At 59.2% G+C, this 14,178-nt stretch overlaps 1 protein-coding gene across 3 annotated transcripts in view; it reads right to left on the minus strand.

The window, feature by feature from the left end:
* Window positions 1-14,178, minus strand: part of KIF1C (kinesin family member 1C) — a 21,302-nt gene continuing 7,124 nt past the window's right edge. For all 3 annotated transcript variants that reach the window (XM_058181312.1, XM_058181313.1, XM_058181311.1), the window contains exons 2-22: window positions 11,941-12,086; window positions 10,826-10,902; window positions 10,528-10,707; window positions 10,273-10,338; window positions 10,019-10,197; window positions 9,659-9,770; window positions 9,260-9,337; window positions 9,087-9,152; window positions 8,769-8,850; window positions 8,337-8,415; window positions 8,057-8,202; window positions 7,733-7,908; window positions 7,230-7,309; window positions 6,686-6,761; window positions 6,381-6,460; window positions 6,179-6,273; window positions 5,710-5,793; window positions 5,178-5,358; window positions 4,861-4,933; window positions 3,465-4,103; window positions 1-3,149 (exon numbers count right to left, since the gene is read on the minus strand). In XM_058181312.1, the coding sequence (XP_058037295.1) occupies window positions 2,481-3,149; window positions 3,465-4,103; window positions 4,861-4,933; window positions 5,178-5,358; window positions 5,710-5,793; window positions 6,179-6,273; window positions 6,381-6,460; window positions 6,686-6,761; window positions 7,230-7,309; window positions 7,733-7,908; window positions 8,057-8,202; window positions 8,337-8,415; window positions 8,769-8,850; window positions 9,087-9,152; window positions 9,260-9,337; window positions 9,659-9,770; window positions 10,019-10,197; window positions 10,273-10,338; window positions 10,528-10,707; window positions 10,826-10,902; window positions 11,941-12,046 (3,324 nt within the window). In that variant the 5' untranslated portion in view covers window positions 12,047-12,086 and the 3' untranslated portion in view covers window positions 1-2,480. The remainder of the gene's footprint in view (window positions 3,150-3,464; window positions 4,104-4,860; window positions 4,934-5,177; window positions 5,359-5,709; window positions 5,794-6,178; window positions 6,274-6,380; window positions 6,461-6,685; window positions 6,762-7,229; window positions 7,310-7,732; window positions 7,909-8,056; window positions 8,203-8,336; window positions 8,416-8,768; window positions 8,851-9,086; window positions 9,153-9,259; window positions 9,338-9,658; window positions 9,771-10,018; window positions 10,198-10,272; window positions 10,339-10,527; window positions 10,708-10,825; window positions 10,903-11,940; window positions 12,087-14,178) is intronic.

Raw genomic sequence — 14,178 nt, forward strand, 5'->3', positions numbered from 1 at the left:
CCAGCCGCCTCTGACGCTGCCTCCCCCTCTCCTCCGTTTTCCAGGCCGGACAAGCCTCTGAGCGCGTCCCGAGTGCAGTACACCCTCTCCTGCCGGACCGGTTGGCAAACAGACCCCTACCCAGCCCAGGGAGCTTTCCCCACTGCACAGAGATGCTCTCCCCGCCTGTAGGAGAGCAAAAGGCAAAAAGGGGAAACGGATAAAAAGCAAACTTCTGGAACAGATTTCCTTCGGGATGGCCCCCATTCGGGGGAGAGGAGTCAAAGCCTTGGAGAAAATATGCCTCAAAAGGCAGGTCCGGCATGCGAGTTATCTTCCCGGGTCCTGCCAGGCTCCCCGTTTCACAGACAGGACGGGAAGGACCCCCCCTCTTTCAAGTCTCGGAGCGGAAGGGGGGTGGGGAGTGACGGAAGGCAGCTGGCTCCAGGCATTGCAGCTGCTGCAAAGGAGGATCTAGAAACAAGGACGTTCCACCATGGCAATTTGAAGACCTGTGGACTTCAACTCCCAGAATTCCCCAGCATGGCTGGCTCAGGAATCCTGGGAGCGGGAAGTCCACAGGTTTTAAAGTTGCTAGCTGAAGTGGAACCTCCTGATCTGAGGGATAATCGGCCACTTGGCATGCACCAGGAGGTATGGGGAGGCCCCCCTGTGAGGCTCCAGTCACCCCTCCTGCGGAGGCTGAGAGTTAGGAACCCTGTAGAGCGAAGTGAAGCAAGGGCAGCCCCAGAAAAAACACGGTAGTCTAGAACCAGCCCATGGAAGGCCTCCCAGCTACAGCTGCCACCTGCCCTTCTAGCAGGGGCTGAGAGGACCCCCAGATTATGGGGGATGTAATCCCACCCAGGCAGAGATCCCAGAAAAAGGAAACCATCCCTGCTCTGAGTGGTGGGTGACTCCGCCCCCACCCCACCCCCCACTTCAAGATGTTATGGAAGAGTTAAGCCTTGACAGACCACAGACCCTCCCTGTGCAGGGAGAACAATCACATCATCTTGCCATCCACCCCCAAATCTGGAAACCAATCAGGGTGGCATAATGGATGGTACTGAAAGCTGGCAAGATCCGGGCTCAGCTGGGGCCACCTGGGCAAGGAGACCCTCTTCTGGAAAAACTGAATCACAGCTTCTCTAAGACTGCGAGCTGCCCCCTCCTCCAAACCGCAGCATTTGCTACCCCCATCTCCCGTCATCTGTTCAGGGGGCTCCACCCAGAGAGCATCCCTTCCCCTCTCCCAGGACTGGTGGGTTCAGGTCAGCTGGAGGCTCACTCACCCTGGTCACTGTAGCCCCCTTGCAGACGCTCCTGTCCCCACCCCCAATTCCTAGGAGAGGTGGGGTTGCCGTAAACAAGGTGGCCGAGGAGGGTCTGTCAAGGCCACAAGAGTGGGAAGGAAGCTGGGCAATCCCCCCCCCCCCCGCCTCCAGATTCAGGATTGGGGGAGCTATGTGCTATAGGGCAGCTGAGGGATGGCAGACAGCAGTGGGGACAGCAAGGTGTGCTTCAGAGGGGGCAGGCTTCCCCAGGCTCCCCACCCCAAAGAGCTGGAGGCAACAGGTGGGTGTTCTGCCACCTTTATTATTCAGGAACAGGTAGCCAACCGAAGAACATAGCCCCACATCTCCCCCCAAGCACGAAGACCAGCGCTTCAGATATAGCTGCCCTCACCCCCAGCAGAGCATGGGCACAACCCTCCCCCACTGGCAACTTCTAGAGAGCCTTCCGTGGGGGGGCTTGGATGCCCGCTTCCCCTGAAGCAGCGAATTGGGGGCTGATGACAAAATGCTCTCAGAGGCGGGCCCCTCCCTCTCCATCCCCCCTTGGCAGGGGGGTCAAGGGTGCCCTAAAGTGGCAGAGTGCGATGGGGAGGGAGGGGGGCTCCCGGGAGACTTCAATTAATAGAATCAGCAGGAACAAAGACATTTGTGGGCCCCCCCCCAGCCCCAAATAGGATGAGGCTTCTATACAGCCTTGGAACTGTTATAGGGCGAGGGGGGGCTGGCAGCAAAGTTTGAAGTTCTGCCTTTTTGCCCCAAGAACAGATTTTGCTTCACGCTACATCTGCCTCTCCCCCTTAAGGACCCCTCCCTTTTGCCCCCATTTAGGATATCAAACAGGTTCATCGTCCCCGGCCCACCTCCCGCATGAAGCAAGGGGAAGACCCCTCCACAAGTCCCTGCTGCCCTGGATTCCCCCATCGGCCCCTAAGGCTGCTCTGGGGTGGGGTGGGGAATATCCCTGCAGCTGCGCCCAGGCAGGCCCACAACCTGCCCCCCCCCACAGGGCTGCACCTGGGCCCTACGACTACTACGCCGATCCAAGCAAATGGCGGCACAGCACCCCCAAGGACCCCACAGACTGCAGAGACAGCGCCCTACCCTTTTGGGGCTGTGCTAAGCCACCACCCCTCCTGCAAGGGGGGGGGGCTCCTCCCCACTGCCCCCTGGAAAAGGAGGTGCAGGAGCAGCCACCTGGCAGAATCACTGAGCGCCGGCATTCTCCTGCTGCAGGTTGGGTGCCGATCTCTGCCGGCGCATGCGGGGTGGGGTGTGGCCCTCCAGGACCCCAGAACGGCGCTGTGGGTAGGGCTGGTGCTGGTAAGGGTAATAGTTATGCTTGCGTGGGGGATGCTGTTCCTGCCCCCTGCCCTTGCTGCGCCTGCCCCGTGGGCCCCCTTCCAGGGAGTGGCGCCGGGCAGGCTGCTTCAGCGGCACAGGGGGACTGCCGTGGCTGTTGGGGCTGGGGGCCCGAGGCATCTCCTCAACGGGGGGCCCTTCCTTCTCCTCTCCCACCATGAAGGCGGTGCTGGGCCCCCACGAGTAGCGGTGCTGCGGGTTGCTCTTGAAGGGGAAGCGCAGCTTGCAGTCCTGCGGGGGGATGAAGCGGCTGGGCCCCCGGCGCTGCTGCGGCTGCTGCGGCTGCAGGTTCTGAAGGCGCAGCTGCTCTTGGCGGAGCCAACGGAGGCGCCCCCGGCGGAAGGCAGGGTCCTTCTTCATCAGGCGGGAGACACGGTCGCAGGGCAAGGACCCCTCTTCTTCCTGGGGAGTCATGGCCTCCCCTGACCCCCCGGTCTCCCCCTCAGCCACAAAAGCTCGGCTCTCCTGTGCCAACAGCAGCGACTGCCACTCCTGCTCCAGCTCTTCGTCTTCCTGGGGGGGGGCAGAGAAATGGGGAGATGGCAAGGGGGTCTGGAGGAAGGGTACTTCTTCCCCGGAGTGGGTCAGGCCAGACACAAGATGGGGAGGAACTATGTGGGGAGTGAGGGATGCTTGGCCAATCCAAGACTCTACACAAGAACAATTGGGTGTTCTAGCGAGGGACCCCAAGGGTGTGTGGTGTCTTCCATTTATTTACTGTAGGAGAAGAATCCAGCTAAAACAAGCTGCAGTTACACCCCTGTGGCACAGCAGGAGGGGTAAACGGGCCTTAGGGAAACCCTGCTGCCCACCTGGGCATCTGCTCACCTGGGGCGAGACGGGGATGACCTGTTCCATCTTCACCACCCGGTCTCGCAGTGACCGGATCTCTTCATCCTTCATGTTGTTCTGGATCTTCACTTCCTGCAGAATGTCTGTCAGCTTGTCAATATGTGCCCGGAGGTCGCTGACTTCCACGCCTGGCGTGCTGACCTGGGTCTCCGTGTTTCCAGATGCTGGATTGCTTCCTGTGGGGCCCTCCGACTCGCCCACACCCACTGTGTCCCAGACATCCCTGGCCACGGCGCGCCAGCTCTCACGCTCATTTGTGTCACGCCGGCCGTAGAGGCGGCAGAGTTCCTTCATCTTGACGATGCTCATGGCCTCGATTTCCTGGCGGGAGTGCCGGAAGTCGTTGAGGGCCACCTCGTAGCAGATCTCCTTGACTGCCTGCATCTTGAGGTCAGCCAAGGTCAGCCAGCGGGGATCCTTGGCTGCTCGTCTGCGCTGCGGAATCTGGTACACCCGTAGTGGCTCCCGCTTCTTGCCTGAGCTGGGCAGGCCACAGCGGCGTACAATTGTCTGCACTTTGGTGGCCGGCAGCTTCTCCCGCAGCGAGGAAATGAGACGCCAGCTCTCCTCGCACGAGCGCTTGTCCGAATCGTCGCCACTGTCCGAATCTGCATACTGGGAATTTGGAGGAGGGGGGTGTTCAAGGTCAAGTGGTTCCAGCAGAAACAGACATTAAACGAAAATACTCCTTCACTTACGACCACAACTGAGCTCACAATTTCTCACTGAAACAGTTAAGTAGGTTTGGCCCAGTGGTGAGTTTCTATCGGTTTGTCCTAGTGCGGGCAGTGGCGGCAGCGGGAGACTCCGCCTACCCACCCGGACGTCACCATGGATGCTCTGCGCATGTGTAGAAGCGCCCCACGCGCGCTCCCAATTCCAAACCAGTAACAAAGGTACTGGTTTGGCCCCATTTTACAAAATTTCTTGTCGTACTTCTTAAGCGAATCACTGCAGTTAAATTAGCAACACGGCTGTACAATGAATCTAGCATTGATTTTGCTCGGCAGAAGGCCATAAAAAGGAATCACGTGACCTAGGACGCTGCGACCATCGTAAATATGAACCAGTTACCAAGTGTCTGAATTCTGATCGCGTGACTGCAGGGACCCTGCAACCGTTGTGTGGAAAGTGGTCATAAGTCACTTTTTTAGTACTATCGTAACTTTGAACGGCCCCTAAATGAAAGATTGTAAGTCAAGGACTACCTGTAATGCATTGTACAGAGAGTCCTTAACTTATGACCACAAGTGATGCTGTCACTGAGTCACGCCCAATTTTATGACCTTTGTGCTGTGGTTGCTGTCATTAAGCAAGCCTGGCTTCCCCCATTGAGGCTGCCTGGGAAGGTCCCGCATGTGCGGCCACCTACCAGCCTCTGCTGCTCCAGGATCAAGTCCGCTTCCTCCTTCTCTCGGCGGTATTGCGTCTCCAGGTCCTGCAGCCTGACCCACAGGGGGCAAAGCCGGACATATTCAAACGAGGACCCTGAGCAGCTTCAGCCACACAGAGCCCCCACCCCCCACCCCCAGGGCCCCACTTCCACAGCAGGATCAAAGCTGCAGGTGAGCTCCCCCCACCCAGGCCTTGGAAGGAAAAATAGCCGCAGGAGGGGCTGAGAAAGTAGGGCCGAGAGAGCGGGGTAAGCCGCGCCACCTGAGCCCCACGGCTGCCCCGGGGTTCACCCACCTCTTCTCCATCTCCAGCTTGATGTCAATGCCCTGCTTCTCCAGCAACTCCCTCTGGGCGAAGTTCCAGTCCACGGGCTCCGCCTGGCCCTCGGGGGGCACGCTGCGCTCACGCTCCAGCCGGGCCTGCTCAGGGTGGTTGAAGCGGAACACGTGGTTCTTGCCCATCACCACGCGGTTGCCTGATTGGGGAGCAAGGCGGGTAGGGGGACGTCAGCTCTGGAAGGGGGGCTTAAATCACAGCAGCAGATATAGGGACCGTGGAGGAAGCAGAGGTCACTGGCCTAATTCAGGGACCCCCAAAACTGCCCTGGCACCAAAGCCAACTGACACGTCCAGGAGAGCCCCTCCCCTTTCCCCCTTAGGTTGGCTGCTCAGAGAAAGGACCCCCAAGCAGTGAGGGGGCACCGGAGGCCCTTTGAGGGGGAATCTCCCCAACTATGAAGGAGTTTTGAAAGCCGCACAACCCTCGAAGCAAATGGAGATGCTCTTGGCAGCCCCTTTTCCTGGGCAGGACGGCCCCCCAGCACTACCTGATCGCAGCACCTGGGGCTCCATCACCTGCTTCCCGTTGATGTACGTCTCAGCCCCCCTGCACGGCTCCAGGGTGACCACGACTACGGAGGAGACAGGTAGAGATCAGGGCCCTGGTTCTCTGGGAGGCAGCCCACACCTGTGGGGCTGAGGAAGAACTGACCATGCGCCCCAGGCTGCCCTTCAGCACCATTGATCCAAGGGCCATTTGACTAAGTGCCAGGCACGGAGAAGAGCGGGTGGCAGCTGGACCTTGGGGCAGGCAGGATGGTGACCGGGATACCTCCCTGCCCCACCCCCAATCTGGTAAGACACCCAAAGAAGGCAATACCTGCTGCTGCCTGTTGCCCCGTGGCCGGGCCCCCCTGCTCCGGGCAAGCACAAAGAGAGGGGAGAGGAGATTCGATTATCCTGACCGCCTCTGGCAGTCACACCAGAGGGAGGAGCTGCGCCTTTCCTGAGCCTCACCTTCTCCCGACTCGCAGGTGACGCTGCGGAAAACGCAGTGCTGCTCCTGAATGAACTGCCCGCTCAGCCGGATGTCCGCATTCTCCTGGCCAACTCTAGGCAGGAGAGTGGAGGCGATCAGGCCCTCTGACCTCGCCCTGTCCGCCAGCTGGGAGGGAGACCAGCCGGCCGGCCGTCGGCACCAGGCACGGTGCAGCCTCACCTGGTGACGCCGTCTTTGAGGTGGTAGAGCAGGCACTCTGACATCAGGGGGTCCTCGTTCAGGTTCACCAAGTGGGGAGTCTGGGGAGGGCAGAGACGGGCAGCAGCGTGAAGCACAGTCTCCACCCGGCCCAACTGGAACTTCCTGTCCGTTTGCAGGGCTGAGACCCTGTGTAGCCAGGCTCCGGGGGCTAAAGGGGGGCTGTCTTTGCAGGTGCACAATGCAACACCTTTGGGGCTGGGGGGGGGAGATTCTACACAGAGGAGAGTGGCCGCACTCTGGCACACCTGGCACACAGTGCTTACCTTCTTGGGGGAAAAGACCCCAACGGTGCCCCCGTCCTCTCGAAGAGCCACGCCCATCTCTGCTAGGAGAGCTTCTCTGCAGCAAAGACAAGAGACCCCTGCCACTGAGACCCCCTGGCTGGGTCACTGGGAGAGCCAAGGAAAGTTTGCCTGGGGCACCTCAGGGGTCACGGGCAACGGTGCTTCTGATTGGATGAGCACCAAAACCATCACTGGGGAAGCAGCAAACCTACCGCTCAGGAGCTGCATTCCAGCAGCGCCACAACCTGTCAGAGTCGGCGGCTGGCAGCTTCTCCCGCAGGGAGGACAAGAGCAGCCGACTCTCCCCGCCTGAGCTTCTCTGAGGCATCACCAATGATGCACAGCGGACGATGGCAGCTCAGATGCCCCGAGGACTCCCCTGGCAACCTGATGACCTTGGGTCCTTATTGCCACCCCCCCCCGAAAAGAAGCTGCAATAGACATGCAGCCCACTGAGCAGACCCTCCAGGGCCTTCCTGGCAAAACTGGAGCACAGAGGCGGTGGGGGGGCATCGGCACTCACCTCTCCATCCGCATGGCCTCCGTTTTCCGCAGTTTTTCCTCCCAGGTTTCATTCAACTCCGCAATGATCCTCTCGGTCTCCTACAAGGAAGGGGGAGGGGGAGGAGGTCGCTCAGGCACATGGTCCTGTGAACCAGCCCCTCTGCCCAAGCTCCCATCACTGGGCAGAAGGGGACTGGCTGTGCTGCAAGGGGGGGGGAATCTGAGCCACAGCAGCTGCCTCTGTATTGCGAGGGAGGATGAGAGGCGACCAACAAGTGCTGGGCTGCTGTGGCTGTGGCTGATGAGGTGACCTGTGGTTGCCAGGGAGCCTTAGGGTGGAGGCTGCTCAGCGCAGAGTCGGGCTGCTGGGAAAGGGCCCCTCAGAGGGCAAAGACCAGAGGGCCCCCGATATCGGGAGCCAGGCAAAGGGGGGGCACTCTCCCTGCTGGTGGGGCAGGCAGACCCTGGGCACAGAGGGAAATTGGGGCACAAGCAGAGGTGCTTCCTCCCAGGGCCCCTCACCTGCAACCTTTCCATGGCCTCCTCCGTGCACAGCATCTGCTCCTCAGAGTCTGGCAGCTGCAGCTCCAGCTCCCCATTGAGGGCAACGGGTTCCAGCAGGAGAGAGGAGGAGGCCATTGAGGCAAAGGGAGCACTGGGAATGCTCTGCCCGCCACCTGGATCGGCTGGCTCGGGCCCTGCAAAGACACCAGCCGAGCGATGGATGCATCTCCCAGCTTCAAACAAACTCTCACTTGGTCCCTCCCACTGGCCTCGCTGTGAATGCTTCACAGCCTTCCTGGACGGGTGGGGGTCCCCGGAGCGCCCAGCCAGATCTGCCCCTACCCGAGAAGCAGGCACCCGAGAGTCCCTGGGCGGAGAGGAGGTCCCGCAGCCTGGCCACCTCCTCCTTCAGCTCACGGATGAGCCGGGCGTTGGGGTCCTCGTTGATGATGGCATTGCAGCGGATCTGCTTGGCACGGTCGGCGTAACTGGGGCAGGAGGAGACGGGCACTGAGAGAAGGGGGTCTGGGGGGAAGGGCCGGGCCTTGGCATGGACCTTTGCCACAAAGGGGCCCCTCTCCTCATCCCCCGACTCCCCTCCCAGGTCCGCCTTCTCACTCACCGGAGGGTGCTCAGTGTCTCCTCATAGTTAATGTCGGCTGGGCTGAGGGCGGCGATCATGGCCGTGCGGGAGTTTCCCCCTGGAGACGAGAGGAAGAGACCAGGCTACCCAGGGGTGGGAAACCAGAAGACCCGCTGCCCGTCAGTCCTTAACAAGCCCCCTTTGTGCTTCTGAGCTTCTGCTGAAGCCTTTGGGCTGGGGAGAATCTGGAGCGTTCTAGCCAAGACATCCAGAGGGAGGGTTACAGATAAGGCGCCCGCTCCCCTCTTCCACCTGGCCAAGGCTCAACCAGACCTTCCCTGAGCTGCTGTGGAAGCCTGTTTTCCCACTTTCCTGCAGGAGCCCCTAACTACATGTCCCATGGTGTCCACTCAAAAAAGTGTCTGTGTGTGTGTGTGTCCGGACCTCCTCAGGTGTTGCTTAGCTACTCACCCAAGTTCTCCTTCAGCAGCCAGGTGAGCACCGAATCCCGGTATGGGATGAATTCGGATTTCTTCCTCTTGTGGTTGCTTTGCTGGGAAGGCAGGAGGGGAAGTGAGTCGGGGGAAGGGGAAGAGGGTCCCCCAGGGAGAAAAGAGGGGAAACGCACCCACAGAACCCACCATGTCTACCCTTGCTCCCAATGTCTCCGGCCAAGCATCCAAAGGCCTTGTCCCAGCTCTTGGTCCCCCACACTCTATCCTCAAAGCATGTGCACACACACACTACACTGATCTCTGCATCCCCCTGGACTGAAGGAGCCTTGCTCACCATCTCGGCCAAGGCGGAGATGACCTTGCCCAAGGTGGTCAGGGATTTGTTGATGTTGGCGCCTTCCTGGAAAAATGGGCGTAGAAGAGATTCCACCCTTAGCCCCATGGACCTAGAGAAAGGACGGAGCCCACCCACCCGCCTGAGACACTGGCCCAACTCCGCCTTCTTGCCTTGAGCCTCATGCCCTTCGCGCCTGACGAGTCCGCTCGCTCGCTGCCCGCCAGATCCACCAAACTGATCTTGCTAACCTGGGGAGAAGGGGAGGAGGCACAAGATGAGGACTGGAGTCCCCCAGGGGCTGTCTTCAGGGGTCCCAAACTGATGCAGCAAGAGCTCCCCCGTGCTGACTGACCCTGGCCATGCAGCCACAGATCAGTGCTCCTTCCTACCAGAGCCCCAATGTGGGAATGCCACAAGCGTGGGGCCAGCACGCAAATCAACTGGACTCCATCAGAAAGGGTCTTAAAGGGGCCCTTCCGCACTCCTCCGGGAGGACCCCTCCAATCTTGGCACCTTATGGGAGACCCCCGCAGCTGGGCCCACCTCCTGGACGAGACCGGCCCTCCCACCTTCTCAGCGTCCAAGTCTGTGAGTTCATCATGCCGGCGCTGGGTGAAGACAATGGTGAACACGGCGTGGGAGCGGCTGCTGGTTTCATTCATATTGGTTGCTGCCACAGTCCTGGGAAGGCAGATCAGTGGGGGGGGTGTTGTGTTTCTTTCCTGGAACAGCCACTGCTTTGGGATCGCTTGGTCCCAATCTGGGCCTCCCCCATGCCCTGCCCTTGAGGCAGCCCCCCCTTACAGGCCTGGGTACTGGCTGTCTGGGTGGCTGCGGGAGGAAAGGGTCCTGGGCCAGTGGAGGAGGAGGGCCCTCCTAACCCAGGGCCAAGACACCACCAGCACACACAAACCCCGGCAGAGGCTCACCTGGCTTTATTGCCGCAGTCCATGAGGTCAGCAATGTCCTCGAAAGACGTGACGGCCAGCTTGGAGAGGCCCTCCACGTACGGCCCCATGATGGGGTGCTCACGCACACGCAGGTTCCCACGGCTTTTGGCGCTCAGAAGATCCCGCACACGCTCACAGTAGATCTCCATGTAGCTCACCTGGGGAGGGATTGAGGGAATTCAGGCCGAGGATCATGGGGTGGGAGTGAGGTGGGGGACAGCTGTCCAACATACCTCCACAGAACAGGACAGGCAGGGCGACGCTTCCTCGGCCACTCGGAGAAAGAGGTCTTCACAGAGCTGGAGGGAGAGAGGGGGAGTCAAGGCGGGGGGGGGTGTCGCCTCCCCTCCCTCCTTAGCCCCACATCCCAGCAAGAGATGGCGGAGGGGTGGGGTGGGGCCTGCAGGCAGGGCAATTAGTGGCAAGACGGTTGTGAGGCGTGTCCCCTGCCGGGTCCCAAGGGCAGCCGGCCCTTCCGCTCCAGGCACCTGAGGGATGATGCCCTGCTGGCCCTTCTCCTGCTTGCCCATCATGGTGTACGACTTGCCGGCCCCCGTCTGCCCGTAGGCAAAGATGCAGACGTTGTAGCCCTCAAAGGCGTGGAGCAGCATCTCCTCCCCTATGTCCTTGTAGACCTGGTGCTGGGAAGCGAAGTGGGGGTCGTCCTCCTGCAAGAGAGGGGTCCTCACGTGGGGTGCCGGACGTGGCTGGCCCCGTCCAAGGAGGGAGGGAGGCACCCCCCCACAGGACAGCCAAGCGCAGCCATCTCCCCGCAGCGACACTCACCGAGGTGTGGGACCAGTAGGAGTAATCGAAGGTGAAGCTCTTGGGAGGGTCCTTGGCCTGCTTGGGGTTGGCGATGCCTGCGAGGAGGAAGAGAGAAGGGGAGCCCCTCTGCCACATCTGCCACTGCCACTGCGCAAAGGCAGCGTTGGTGGGAGGACATGGCTGCCTTTAAGCACCGGAGGCGGCTCTGCCTGGGAACCCGGCTTCAACTGCCTGGGCAACCAGCAGCTGCATCTGGAAGGCTCACAGGCCAGGCCAGGGGGCCGGTTTGGGCTAGGATACCCAGGCGGGCAAGTATGCCAGCTCCCACCCTCATCCAAGTGGGCCCTGCCTGCCTCTCTGGCACGGGTGCAGCCCATTCAGGCATGGAATCGGAGGCCTCTCCTCACAGCAGCCAAGCCAGTTGTGAGAGGCGACAGGAGGGCAAGGTGGGACTCCAGGACACGAGCCTCCTCCCTCCTCCGCTGATGCCACTCCTTAACAAGTCAGGGGTGGACTGCCATTGAACCTGAAGGCCCTTATTCACAATTGCTTAGGCTTTGGAAGCCAAGCAGAGCATCAAGGCTGCCAGCAATGTCTGAAATTTATTTGCCTAGGGCCCTTTCGTGACAGACATCCCCGGCAGGATGCCCCCCCCACACACACCGGGTGAAACGCTACCAGTTCACACTGGTTCAAGTGAACTGGTAGTGATAAAAACTACCGGTTCACATGAACCAGTAGTTAAAAAAAGCTACCGGTTCATCTGAACCAGTAATTCCGACGATCAGCTGTGCCGCATGGTTTATATTCACTAGAAAGCAGGAAATCCTGCTTTCTAGCGAAGCTAATTTGCACATCACAGCTGTTCCCCCCCACCCCAGTTCTACTTACCTTCCCAAGCCTTTTTCCGTGCGAAGCGCGCATTCAGTGTGTATTAAGCATGCGCGCAGTGTGCTTTTGGCACACAGTGTATGTGCGTGCACAGTGTGCCTTTGGTGCAGACTGCGCACACGCGGGCAACGAACCAGTGGCAATCCATGGAGGATTTCACCACTGCCCCCACCCCAACAACGCCCCTACTATATGGCTTCATCTTCCTCCTCCGGTCCTTGGGGAACAGGCAGGAAACTCACAGGTGGTGGGTCCTTGCATCTGGATGACGCAGCTGGCCGCGTGGCTGATCTCTCGGGCATTGAAGGGCCGGACCCGGACGGCCACTTTGACGGACGCACCAGCCATCCTGGCTCCCTCTGGGCAGCAGCTGGACTGGGCAGTTTATCTGCCGGAAGAGGAGGGGCAGATGGGGCCTTGAGCTTCTTCCTCCCAGTTTGACTGGGATCAGACACTCCGGCTACGCCCCAGGCAAAGGGGGGGGCTGCTTGTGCCCCTCCCCCTTTGTTCCCATCGGAACTTTCCTGGCCACAGGCGCTCCAGTCCTGATGCTGACCCTCCGCCCAGGAGGCTCCCCACAACCCACCCACTTCCAAGGGACAAACGCAGCCAGGTGAACTGCATGCCAGGACTGGGCTGGGCCCTTCCCAGGAACCGGCTGGACAATCCGCCCACTCCCACTGCACACACACCCATCCACAGGAAACGCTGCACCCCCTTCCCATTTGGGTCACTGAGCAAAAACCTCCAGGTGGTGTTAGCGTCTGGGCGTGGTTGTGTGCGTGCGCATTTGGCTCCTCCTGGCCCTGGCAGCGCTATGGGGGATGACGGAGCAGAACTCAGAGACCCCGCAGGGCCCTTGGGAAATGCCCCAGAGATCCACCCCAGGATGGTGGCTGCCCGTGGCTTGGCTTGACACGGAACCACGGCAGCCCATGGTGGGTTACGGCTTAAACCTGGGGGGGAGGGGGACTCAGCATTCAGGAGATGCCAAAGCCCACCCAGGAAGGAGGTCAGCAGTGCCAGGCGCCCCGAAAGACCAAGCGAATGTCTCATCCGAAGACCGACAAGGGTCTTCCTTCCTTCTCTTCAAAACCCTCAAAGCCGCCAGATGGGAGGCAGGCAGGCAGCTGCCCCCTGGGGGGCTGGCAATCCCTGCAGAGCCTCTTCTCGGCATTAGGCCTGCTGAGGAAAGAGGGGCCCATTGCCAGGGCCCCCCCCCCCTGATTCCCTCTTTCAGGAAAAGCCAAGGGCCTCGTTCTGGGCCGGACTTTCCTGCCTGGAAGCCTGACGGGGGTGGTGGGGGTGGTGTTGCTCTGTAAGCAGACACTGCCCAGGAACGGCCTGACCTGCTCGGCCAGCTAAGGAGACCTTTCCAGGCAGCAGAGGGGAGGGCAAATCCAGCTTGGAGCCCAGGAAGCCGTGGCTGGATCACAAAGCTGGGTCACCCTGACGGTTTTTGAGGACCAAGAACAGCCGGGGGGGGGGGTTGGGAAGATGGCTGGAGGCGGGTGGGGCAGAGATGACCATCCCTGTCCCGGCCAGAAATCACACAGGGAGGACCAGGCTTCTCTTCCTCCTCCTCCTCCTCCTCCTCGCAATCCCCCTCCCCCTGCCCCATAGCCCCCCTTTTCTGGAGCCTGCACCTAAGAAGCACCAGCCCCCACCCAGGCCTCTCCTCTAAGCAGTGGATTAATGGGTGGAGAAAAGAGGGGGGGGCTCTGTTAGGAAATTGTTAATTGCCAACTCGTTGGTCAGAAAATATATAAACCAACATTGTGTGTTTGTAGTTAAAAGTATTATGTAGCTTTAAAACTTTGTTGCATCATCATGCATCCTGATTGGCTGAGCTCTGTAGCCAATGTACTTAAGGAAAGCTGAATTATGGTTTGTGTGAACACTATACCATTTTACCTGCTGATATGCTGTAACTCTATATTTGATCTCTATGCATGATCATTGCTTGATCATGGCTATTTATTGCTTCTTTAATATTTATTTTATATTGAACTTTGTTCCTGAATGAAACTAAGAAGATCTGTGTTATTGTATTTTTCTACAAGTGGTAAGAAGACTTTATATTTGAAAAATATCCCTGGATTGATTTTTGTCTCACTTTATATGTGTATGACTTGGATTGTTTTTGAACTATAATTTTGCTTTTTCCCTAAAAGTAAAATATCAAAACCCAGTTTGTTTGTATGTTAACTGTTATTACCCACAATCATTCTCAGTTGCTTTCGTGGGTAAACTCAAAGGGTAATCTGCTCAATAACACACAACATCGGTTGTGAGATAAGACTATCCTTAACATTGGTTATGGGCCCAGGACACTGAGAGTGGGTGTGATTATACAGTAATATATTCAGACAGCTGTGTTTGTTATTTATTGTCCAAGTGAAGATGGCACAAGAAGAATCATCCAGTGTATCCATGATAACCTGGTTGGATGGAACAAACTATGTTTCCTGGTCTATGAA

The sequence above is a fragment of the Ahaetulla prasina genome, chromosome 4, assembly GCF_028640845.1.
Source record: "Ahaetulla prasina isolate Xishuangbanna chromosome 4, ASM2864084v1, whole genome shotgun sequence".
Taxonomy (NCBI): domain Eukaryota; kingdom Metazoa; phylum Chordata; class Lepidosauria; order Squamata; family Colubridae; genus Ahaetulla; species Ahaetulla prasina.